Below are 12,525 nucleotides of genomic sequence, written 5' to 3'. Positions count from 1 at the left end.
TTAACAGAATTCTCACTCAATTGAATGTTATGTGATTTTAATTTTTAAATAATAGAAATTCCAATTCACCAAATTTCAATTTTAATTTGTTCGAATTTGTAATTGATAGAATTTTTAAAACGCCGAATTTTCATTTGTTGGAAATTACAAATGACCGAACAAACAATCAACAAAAATATGTCAACCCAATTTTTTAAATTGACAATTACGATTTTCTTTAGAATTTCTAATTGATCAATTTTAAAAATTGTTCAGAAATCTTTCTACCGATTGTTTGTTTGGCCATATGTAATTTAGGATAAATGAAAATTCGTCATCTTAAAAATTCTTGCTAATTAAAATTCGTTTAATTGAAATTTCTGCTATTTAAAAATTCAAATCACATAAAACTCGATTGAATGAGTATTCTGTAAAACTAAAATTCGATTAATTTATTAGTATTTTTTTTGTATTTATAAATAAAAATATTTTTTTTGTAAAATTTTAGAATGTCTACAAATTAATAGAGAAGAACAATTGCGTTATAAATTATATTATAAAAGTTAATGAAGACGGAACGGAGGAAGAAATGGAGGATACGAATGAGGAAACAAGGGAAAATAAAATAAGAAAATTAATATTATCTTTGCTGTCTTTGGTTTTTCTTCCTCCAACAAGAATTAGACAAGGATATTTAAAAATTAAAGAATTAACGGGGAACGAAAATTTGAGTGAGGAAGTTCAATCTATACTGACAGAGTTTGAAACCACATGGCTTGAAACTGTAACACCAAGGAATATGTCAGTTTTTAATCAAACCATTTGTGTTTCACAGGCAGTTACTAATTATGTCTGTTTATTACAAAATAAAATTGGCGACTTCCCACAAGTGTGGACATTCAGTGGTAAGTAATTTTTATGTTTGAGATTCTTGATAAATATTTTACCACCAAAATTATAAAATTATGAATTACAAATTCAAAATATGTATTACCTACATTTAAATATTTTTTTGTAAAAGCATAGAAAACTCGATCAGCGTTATAAATTAAGCTTAAAATTGATACAAAATTGTTTTTTTGTCTCTGTTTTGAAATTAGAATTATTATACAAAATTTCAGATGCAAATTATTAAGGTTAGAATAGTGAAAATTAAAAATTATACACCCAGAAAAACGTTTTTTTATATAAAGTTTAAGAAAAGTTTTTTGTAATTAAATGAAAATTTAATATGTATAAAAAAATGTTTTTAATTTAAAGAAATACTTTTTCAATTTCAAACAAAGTTTTATTTAAAATAGAGAATGTTTCTTTAAATCGAATAAATTTTCTTTAAATTGAAGAAAACATTTTGTTGGCCCTTTTTTGATTCAAAGAAGCATTTTTCTAGTTACAGATTAAAAAAGGTCTTCATGTTGACTAACATTTTACAGCCGAATTTCATAGCATTTTTTTTAGTATAAACCGAATCTAAAATTGGATAGACTTATTTTTCCAATAATTTTAAGGTGCCAAATAACACTTATTTTTTGCACAAAGTCAAAAAAATCGTTGTCCTATCCTACCAAAAATTGAGAACAGTTTTTATATTCGAGTGCCCACGAAATAGCTAAGCAAAGTTTTTTAAAAATTTTTAAACATGATTTTCTCAAAATTTCAATGTGTTGGGTAACTTTAAGGCCAGATTCATATTACAGCAACAAAAAATCTATGCGAGAAGCCTATGTCGATGTTTAAATCAGAAAAAAAATCATTTTTTTGACCCAGTGTTATCAAAAAATTGTTCTGAACAGTTTATTTGAACAATGCAACTATTTAAAATAACTGAACTTAAAAAAAATCTGAAGTAATCAAAATGAAAATAAAAATTTGTCTTTTTTAGATTGAAGATCCATTTGAACTTGTTAAACGTTATAAGTAATCTATTAAATAGATTTCCTTATTTTATAAATATTGTACTTTTGCTATACGTCACTGTCCATAAATTTTTTAGCGTACATTCTATGTTGCAGAAAAGTTATCGGCATTGGGAAGTAGAATATCACTTGATAAAAAGACTCTTGATGATATAACAAAACAAAAAAGAAATATACAAGTTCCTAAGCTCAGTGACAGAACATTTTTTACTGACGTCAAAAGATTGTGGAAGACGGTTGGTTCACCTAACTTTAAAACCGAAGAATTTCTACAAATAGCTTCATACATTTCATCTAGGCCAAGTATTCAACATTTTCGAACATCAATTCAAATCTTGGACCTAGATGTAGAGAGAAATGAAGATATTGAAGGTATGAAATACTTTTGATGAATTAATTTCTTTATATAAAAAAAACTATGTTCGTTTAAAAATAGTTTTTGTTTTTAACATTTCTTTGCAGACCAACCTATTCCAAGTGAAGAGAATGGAAATGTCCTTAATGAAATTGAAGACCCCCAAAATAACGAAATTGAAGACCCCCAAAATAACGAAATTGAAGATCCCCAAAATAACGAAATTGAAGACCCCCAAAATAACGAAATTGAAGACCCCCAAAATAACGAAATTGAAGACGATATTCGCAATATAAGTGATGAAAGAAACCATCGAGAAGAAATGGATGCCATAAACAACGGTAAGCAGGATTAAATATATGGGCAAATCCACAGAACCGTTTGATTTCATGTTACTCTCAAATTTTCCTATTTTAAAAGTATCCTAATAATTATTATCATATTTATATCATTTTATAATATCTCTGAGAACCTATCGAACTAAGAAAATTGGATAAATCTTAACCAACCCGCATTCTATGAACAATAAAATAGAGTTAATTAACTTAAAAAATGAAATTTGCAGTGTTACTTTAGGTACATGTTTTAATTCTTTTAGGTATAACTTGTTTGGCAAATAACGAAACAATCCCAAATTTTGGTGAATTGTAATTTAGTTATCGCAAAATGTATTGAAGGCTGAAAAAATATGTGCTCTTAATTTAAAAGAAATGGCAGTTGTTTAAATTAGCGTTACTCATTATTTTATAATAATGAAATCTCTATAAATTGTGTATTATATTTTTTACGGCAATTATTCAATCGGGATTTTTCAAATTGGTGCATATTGCGTTTGAGCAGACGAACAAATGTATTTATAAAATAATGTGCCATTAAAAATAAAGAAAATATTCCAATAATTGTTATCCTGTGTATGGCCGTGAACTACTCTTAACTTAGCCTTTTTTTGTAGCACATCTACAGGATGAAATATAATGAGTTGAAAACGTGTGTGATCGTTAAAAAACGGTATTATAATTCTTTTATGCAAACGCCAAATTCTATTTCCACTTTATAATATTTAAAAATTAAAAATATAACATTTTTTATTAGAAATTCTAGCGGTTAATCATAAACGTATTAATAAATATGAAAAATGGAATAACCTTTCATTTGTTTTATTTGAAAACTTGTGTCAAAATCAGTGTCAATAATGTCAGTTTAGCGGTTCAAATAATTTAACGTACAGTAATAAAAAAATAACAAAATTAAATTATAATTTATTAAATTATTTAAAATAAATCATTATAATTTTCCATGTTTTATTGTTTAAAATATTTCGTGCAAATACAATTATATATATGAGGCATTCTTTTTCAACGCGGACACCCCCCTCTCGCCCAAATTCTTTTCATTTTAAATTCATGTTTAATGGCTTAAATTTTAGTTAAAGGAATATACTTTTGAAATCTGAGTGGCATATTTCCAAATACAAAGGGCTAAAAAGGCCTCAAACATTACTTTTTGGATTGTTCAAAATGAATTAGAGTAACTTTTTATTGGTAAATTTAAAGAATAACCTTTATATTGGATCCTATATTTTGTTTTTGGATATATGCCACTCAGATTTCAAAAGTATATTCTTTAAATAAAATTTAAGCCATTAAACATGAATTTAAAATGAAAAGAATTTGGGCGAGAGGGGTGTCCGCGTTGACAAAGAATGCCTCATATATATATATATATACAAAAATAAAAACAAAAGAAGAAACACAACTCATTTTTTATTATGATTATCTGGAAAAAATTATATTTTCGTTTTTGGCTTGTAACTCCTACGGCATTCAAATAAAATGAATCACGAAATAAGAAAATTTTAAATAAAATAGTCCATGAATAAAAAGTGTGCTTACGATTTGAAAATTTTTATCTTTATAAGCCAAAATCAAACGGTTCTGTGGATTTGCCCATATATTACACAATTAACCATTAATTTAAAATTTGTAACTCTTTAGAACATTGTTTTAAGGGGTTAAACTGTTATTTATTTTTAAATTTTATTTATTTTATTAAATGTCAGATTCACAGAAACAGACGTAGGGGATTTTTTTTTATCGATTTTTGCAAAAATGGTGAACTTTTTTGAACTTAAAAAATAGACACTAAGTTGTTTATAACTCTAGATAACTGTTTATAACTCTATTCTGTAGATAATGTTATTAAGAAGCTATATATATATATATCATAATGTCCGCTTCACGGGGGAATTCCACGGTGATGTTCCTGTGACCCTGTGACATTCGAGTAACATTCGTATGATACTGAGGAAATATTCCCGTGACATTCATGTGATATTAAGGGGATATCCGTGTGATATTGTGGAAATATTCCTGTGATATTAATGGTGTAATTTATAAAATTTTAAAAAACAAATTTTTTTTATTTAAATATTCAAAGCAAACAAATTTTAGAATTTTATAAATTACCCCATAAATATCACAGAAATATTCCCATAATTCCACAGGGATATTCTCTCAATATCACTGTAATGTCACAGGAATATTCCCGCTTGATATCACCGTGACATTTAAGCAATATTCCGTGCTACTTCGGTATATTAAAAGGTTAAAAACAATTTTTATTGCTCTCAATTTTCTTTTCACATAAACTGTTACAGTCAATTCTTATATTTATAAGGCATCTATTATAGAATAGAAATCTAATTCTATAAACTAATATAATTCTACTTTTTCTAATTTATCTTTTTCTGTAACGAATATTATATTACAAAATACGTAAAACTATAGCATTTATACTATTTTATTTGCATTTATTTATAGGCCCACCATCTCCCATTAATAACAGGGAAATTGTGAATGCTTTATTCATAAACAACAATGACGTTATCGTTATAGAAGATGAATCCGATATGGAAGAACATCAGGGTAAAAATATAAAATACAAATACATTGATTGTTGTGATTTCACTGTAAAGATTCTCTGCATGTTTTCTCGCATAATATTTGATAGACGGTGCTAAATACGTTACGTTAATATGCCCTTCTTTCAAATACATTTCTTCTTTCTTTAAAAAAAAAATTGAATTTGATTTTCCTAAAAATAGTTCCTTAAAATTTTTGAAAATTTTCCGCGCAATTTGTCAGAAAATTGTTGTTGAAACTTCATAAATCATTACTCAACAAGTTTTCGTTGCAAACTTGCTCTCTAAATTTGAATTAGTGAAAAGTAAGCTACTAAATCACATTAGTAAGAATTTTTACTAATTTTTAGTAAAATATTACTATTTGATTCAAAAGTTACTAAAAATTAGTGAAAATTCTTACTATTTTAAATTAGTAGCTCACTTTTCATTAATTCAGATTTAGAAAGTTATTTAATGTTTAAATATTATTTAATAGAATTCGTAAAACACAGAATTTTCATTTATCAAAAATTACAAATATATATTTATAATTTCAGATAAATGAAAATTCGGCATTTTAAAAATTTTATCATTTACGAATTCGTACAAATAAAAATTCGAACAAATTAAAATTTTTCTTTGTCTTTTTTTATAGGCTTAATTGTTGAAATGTTTAATATTGATAATCAAATTGTCAACAACCATCTTGGAGAACAAATATTACAAGCTGAGGAAGATCAACGGATTGAAAATCCAGCACAACCTGCAGAACAACATGAACAGCAACAAGAACAGCAGCTGGTCACATTGCAGGGTAAAATATATAATATAATTTCATATTTATTAAGGGACGCATGATTATGTTCTAAAAATCATTAGTCAGAATTTTCATTTTATCGAATTTCATTTGCCATAATTAGTTTTGAGCCGAATTTTTATTTTTTCGAATTAGTATTTTGCAGAATTTTCATCAAACCGATTATCTGTATTACAGAATTTTTATATAACCAAAAAATCACTTCATAAAATTTTTATTTGTCAGAATTTTTATTTCCTCGAATTTTCATTAAACATAATAGGCATTTTAAAGAATTTTTATTGGGTAGAATTTCATTGCATAAAATTTTCTTTCAGATGAATTTTCATTTGTTCGAATTATTATTTGATATAATTTCCATATAACCGATTTTTCATACTACAAAATTTTTACTTAACCGAAAAATCATTTAATAGAATTTTTAATTGATAGGATTTTCATTTGTCCGTATTTGCAAATGTCAGAACAAACAATCGACAGAAAGATTTAGGCGCGATTTTTAAAATCAACGAATCACAATTTTATGGATAATTTTGGATTGGTTGATTTTAAAAATCGCGCCTAAATCTTTCTGTCGATTGTTTGTTCTGACATTTGCAAATACGGACAAATGAAAATCCTATCAATTAGAAATTCTATTAAATGATTTTTCGGTTAAGTAAAAATTTTGTAGTATGAAAAATCGGTTATATGGAAATTATATCAAATAATAATTCGAACAAATGAAAATTCATCTGAAAGAAAATTCTATGCAATGAAATTCTACCCAATAAAAATTCTTTAAAATGCCTATTATGTTTAATGAAAATTCGAGGAAATAAAAATTCTGACAAATAAAAATTTTATGAAGTGATTTTTTGGTTATATAAAAATTCTGTAATACAGATAATCGGTTTGATGAAAATTCTGCAAAATACTAATTCGAAAAAATAAAAATTCGGCTCAAAACTAATTATGACATATTACTCGATCAATGTTTTAGAAAATGTAAAATACAAGTACATTTTAATTTAATAAATTTATAATTATGATTAAACTATTCATTTTCAAGGGCTTTGTTTATCTAAAAAATTTTCATTTTCTTCTACCCAAACCGTCGATCCATGACTCGCATAAATTTGCACAAAAAGACTAAAAAATTTTCAGATATACGAAAACCTTGAAAATAAACAGTTTAAACAAATTTATAATAACAGTTTGAAAGAAATTTAACAAAATAGTTTGAACTATTTATTTTCAAGTGAAAAATTTAATTACATTTATGTTTTCTCAAAATTCATTTTCTTGAATTTTTCTGAAAAATTTCCAATATGCCTAAAATTGTCATTTTCTTCAATTTTTTAAAATTACTGAAATTTCACCAAAATTTTAATTTTTACCTACATAGACATATTTCAAGAAAAATTCTTGCCTTTTTTATGTTACAGGAATACCAATAAGATGCTGTACTTGTTTGACTGAAACACCAATATATTGTATTTTAGCTTGCGGGCATATACCTTTCTGCGAAGCATGCTGGCTGACGTACAATTATAACAGCAATGACTTCGTTGTCAACAATGACGAAATGTTGAGGAGCTGTCCAGTATGCCGAGAAACGTATAATGTAAATGATGTTAGAAAGGTGTTTTTCACATAAACATTATACACTAAAAATATATTCATTTATTAATTATTATTATTAACTATAATAATCTCAGTACTCATTCATTCATTCCCTACAAAAAATCATTTAGCAAAACTAATTTTTTTTGTAATTTTAAAGATTATAAAAAATTATCGAAGTTTGACTTTATCAAAAATATTTATATCAATATAAATGACAAAACAGTAAATATTGTAATCATAATTGACAGAACATAATCAATTTTTCTCGGCATTTCAATTGGCGGCGGTTATGTTGGCAATACTAGAATTGATTTATCAACATTTACACCGCCAATTGTCACTGTTGGTTTCAATGTATGTTTTTCTTATCATAATCACTTTTTCGGTGGATTTTTTTCTTGGGGTTTTCATTGTTGTTACCGTTAAAAATCGAACTAATAGTTTTACATGTTTATTAAATTTAAAAATTAACTTAGCTAAATTGTTTTGCTGTATTAGCTAATTATAAGCTGCCTCAGCTAAAAAATTACTATTTATATAACATCAAACTAATTTTTCCCTGTGTATAAATAAATGATAATGTGAAAATTAGAAATATACTTATTATTAATTTATTATTCCACGACGTAGGAAATACACGCGCGCTTTAGCGCGCTATATTTTAGCTAGTTATTTAATAAAGATAAAGAATATTGTAATTAAAAATTTTTGTTAAATCAAATATTGTTTGTTTCATTTTTTTTTACCAAATGAAATTAAATTACGAAAGGATAGCTTATAGAATGGCTGTAGTTTGGAAATAACGAAGAGACCGGAACTTGCATCAATGGAGTAAAATGTGGTAATCTCGCCCTACTCTATTCTAATATACCAGAGAACCTCTGATCTTTTACCTGTTTATTCTGCTTAATCACTGTAGCCTTTCGTTGCATCTGAAATATTTTATATTTTCAAAAATTTTCAAAAATTGTAGTTTTTACGAGTGAAATTATAAGTGCCGAGGACAATTATTTTATTTTACAAGATTTGAATACAATATAAACTTGTAAAACAAGATATTAATTATTAAAAAAAAAATAATAATATGAAAAACAGTTTAAGTTTACTTAAATTTTTTTTTATGTTTACCAAAAAATATATATGGTTGATAAAAAAATTTTGTCCATAATTTCAGCTGAATAGTTTATTTAAATTTATGAATATAATTTCATAAAAAAAACATTTTTTTATTTAAATATTTTGTGTTTGTTTTTAAATGTCAAATATATTTCATAAAAAATAAGGAGAAATTATTAAAAGAGAATAATTTTAAAAAAGAAAGGCAATTTGTCAATGGAATACAATTCTAAATATATTTATTTCAGTTTTAGTACATTAAACTGGTAAAGTAGAGACATCTATGAGAAACATATAAAACAATAATTTGTATATATTATTAAATCAATAAAAATATCATTTTCTTGTTAATATTGAGAGATTTTATATTACCAAAAAAAACAGAAAACATTAAATTTACAATATTTAATAACTAAATGTTATAAAAAACATTTATTAATAAATATAATTAAATATTATATTAATTTAAAATTTCCCGCACAATCTTAATCTACCTTACCTACTAACAACATAGAGAGTAAACCCTAGTGAAAAAAAAAGTTCGATGTAATGGATATTCAATGCAAAAAAGTGTCTATGCTTTTTCATATCTATGTATTAAAAATTCTATGCTTTGACAATTCGATGCATTGACGAGTAGATGTATTGAAAAGTTGATGTTATGACAGGTTAATGTTTTAAAAAATCGATGTACTCGGAAGTCGAGGTATTGGAAATTTGATGCTTTTGCAGGTTAGTGCATTAGAAAATCGATGATTTGAAAATTCGTTCTTTTGACGAGGTAATGTATTAAAAAGTCAGTGCTTTGGCGAGTCAAAGTTTTAGAAAATCAGTGTTTTGCTAAATTGATGTATTGCAAATGTAATGTTTTAGCAAATCTATGTTTTGACAAATGGATGATTTGGTTAGTCGATAATTTGGAGAATCGCTGTATTAAAAATTCAATGTTTTAATAAATTAATGTTTTAAAAAATTTGTGTATTAAAAAATAGGTGCTATGATTATTCGACGTTTTAAAAAATCGGTGTATTGGAAAGTCGATGTTTTGATTTATTGATGTTTTGAAAAATTAGTGTAATAAAAAATAGACGTTTTTGCGAGTCGAAGTTTTAGAAAATCAGTGTTTTAATAAATTGATGTATTGAAAATGTAATGTTTTAGCAAATCTATATTTTGACAAATGATTGATTTGGTTAGTCGATAATTTGGAGAATCGCTGTATTAAAAATTCAATGTAAACAAAAGTCGATGCTTTTGCGAGTCGACGTTTTATAATATCAGTGTTTTTGTAAATCGATGCATTAAAAAATTCATTTTTTGACAAATTGACGTTATAACAAGTCGATGCTTTGGTAATTCAAAGCTATGAAAATTCCATGTTTTGGAAATTCAATGAATTAACAATTCGATGTTTTAATAAGGATATGTGATGGTAAATGTATGCATTGAATAATCGACGTTGTTAAAAATCGATCATTTTGAAATTCGACCAGTTGGAAATTCGATGTTTTGAGGAGTCGATAATTTTACAAGTCGATGTTTTGGTCAGTCGACGTTTTGAAGAATCCATGTATTCGAGAGTCAATGTAATAAATCTCGATGCTTTGACAATTTAATGTAATGGATTTTGGGTGCAAATCATGCGTCCCTTTTATCCAACTACAATTAATAATTATTGTTGTTAAAAATTATTTATTAAATATAATATTACAATTTAAATGTTAAAAATTATATAAAATTTAATATTTTTCTTATATAGGAGAAAATTAATTTGAGAAATTTAATTGAAAGAGATGACGCCACTGTCATTTTGGCGCGAATATTTGAATTTATATTTAATATATATGTTAACTACAATAGAATTATTCATTTTTACAATTTTATTATTAACTATCGATTTTTAAAAAATCGTTTTAAAAATAATAGTAAATAGTATCTCATTATATTTAAATAGATATTTATTTCAAAGCGTTTGCACAACACCACTCTACACATTATTTTTAAAATAATAAAGGTTGAATTAAAAAGGCACTAATTTCAATAAAGTATTCTCTTTTTTTTTTTTTTTATTTATACCCTTTTTACATACGAAGTTTTCAATAAATTTTTTAATTTACTGAAAATGTCTTCAAAGACAAAAAAAACAACAATTGCGCCAACAAAAGAATAATAAAATTGCCTTCACTTTTAAAAAGTTTTAACAATTTTTTTTTTACAAAAAGAAACATTTTCTACATAGCATGCTTAAATTATTTATTAATTTATAATTATTATAATTATCATTTTAAATAGAATCGAAAAATACTTAATTTCTACTTTTTTTTATATAGCATATTCGTGATTAGTGCCTTTTTAACAATTACCTTTTTTTTATATAATTTATTTATATATATATATATATATATTTAACGGCTGAGAAACTAAGATCGTTGAAATTTTACGACAATTACAATTAATAGTTACATCAGCTGCCGGATTCATAAATTTGGTAATTGAAAATTTTCCCAATACTTCATTTCTTTTCTTTTCTTTTCTCCTTTTTTTTCATAGAGACAACGTTATTCGGTTATCCTATGTAATGACTAGGTTAGTAAAATATACATATTATTATAAGTCATGCAACATGGCTTAAAAAAATTACATTTGAAAATAAAAAGCGAATATCAAAAAGAATCGTCTCTTGCGATTAAGAATCGAAAATTTATCAGAATTATCAATTCATGTATTTATATTATAAATGCAATAGCATCTGTTTTGGCAGTATAATTTCATTTTTTTTTTTTTTTTTGTTTCCTAACGATTAATTAATCGTAGAAGCTAATAGATACGGCGTTATTTATAACTTATAGATCGATAATGAATTGATTGATGCAATAACGCTAAACGAGTGTATCGAAGAAGAAAAAATTTCATAAAAACAGTGTAAATAGGTTCTGCCTTGAATAATAAACTTGAATAAAGTCAAACCCTCCAAATCTCACTCTAGGTACCATCGTTTTTTTTTTTTTTTTTTTTTGTTTTTTTTTATATAATATAAATCGTCATCACAGTATTCAAACAAAAATCATCCGCATGAATCTCGTATAGCCTCGATAATAAAAATCGATAATTTTATTCCTTTTTAAGATTAAAAAGTGCAAATTCAACTAACTTAAATATTATTAATGAACAACTTTTCTTTAAGAAAAGTATTAAATCAAACGCAAAAAAAAAAAAAATAAATAACAGGAGGAACGAGAAACTTCGAAATTAATAATTAATATCACTATATAAGTTTTCAAGTGAAAAATATCGAAGGAATATAAAAACTTAAACATTCTTAATTATAACATCGTCTACCTAAAACATAATTAAAATAATGTTCTATCAATATTGAAGCATTGTCAGAAACTAACTTTGACACGAGTATATTATTCTATAATAATAATGTTCGAAGAAGAAATATTTATGCTAAAAATTTTTTTGTAAAATTGAATAATTCCATTATATTTCGATTAAAATTATCGCCAATTTTATTTTTATTATTTTATTTTAAAGAATAAATTTTTTTTTTCAAATTTTCTTTACAGAAAATATTTAAAACTTTAAATACATATATGAGATAAAAATTTCAAATTCTTTTGCAATACTTAAAAATAATAAGACATTTATATTGAAATTTTTTTTAATTTTTTAAATAAAAATGAAAATTTCAACAAGAGTAATTCAATTTTTATTATATATTGCAAAAGAATGATAAAATTTTTACTATATTTAATATTTATTTAACTTCGTTGAAATTTAGAAAAAAATTCATAATCAATTTTTTCAAAAATAGTAATTGGAAAACGTT

At 24.8% G+C, this 12,525-nt stretch overlaps 1 protein-coding gene across 1 annotated transcript; it reads left to right on the top strand.

Moving 5' to 3' along the window:
• Nucleotides 1–4,753: 4,753 nt before the first annotated feature.
• Nucleotides 4,754–7,661, top strand: LOC127283152 (uncharacterized). The gene is made up of 4 exons (XM_051307846.1): nt 4,754–4,853; nt 5,070–5,174; nt 5,808–5,966; nt 7,397–7,661. Exons 2-4 carry the CDS (start codon nt 5,159–5,161, stop codon nt 7,606–7,608), a joined length of 387 nt encoding a protein of 128 aa, XP_051163803.1. The 5' UTR covers nt 4,754–4,853; nt 5,070–5,158; the 3' UTR covers nt 7,609–7,661.
• Nucleotides 7,662–12,525: the final 4,864 nt, after the last annotated feature.

Source organism: Leptopilina boulardi, unplaced genomic scaffold (assembly GCF_019393585.1).
Source record: "Leptopilina boulardi isolate dan_hultmark-lab unplaced genomic scaffold, ZJU_Lbou_2.1 LbouV2_116, whole genome shotgun sequence".
NCBI lineage: Eukaryota > Metazoa > Arthropoda > Insecta > Hymenoptera > Figitidae > Leptopilina > Leptopilina boulardi.
Note: the sequence above shows the minus strand (reverse complement) of the source record. Positions and strands in the feature narration are given on the sequence as shown.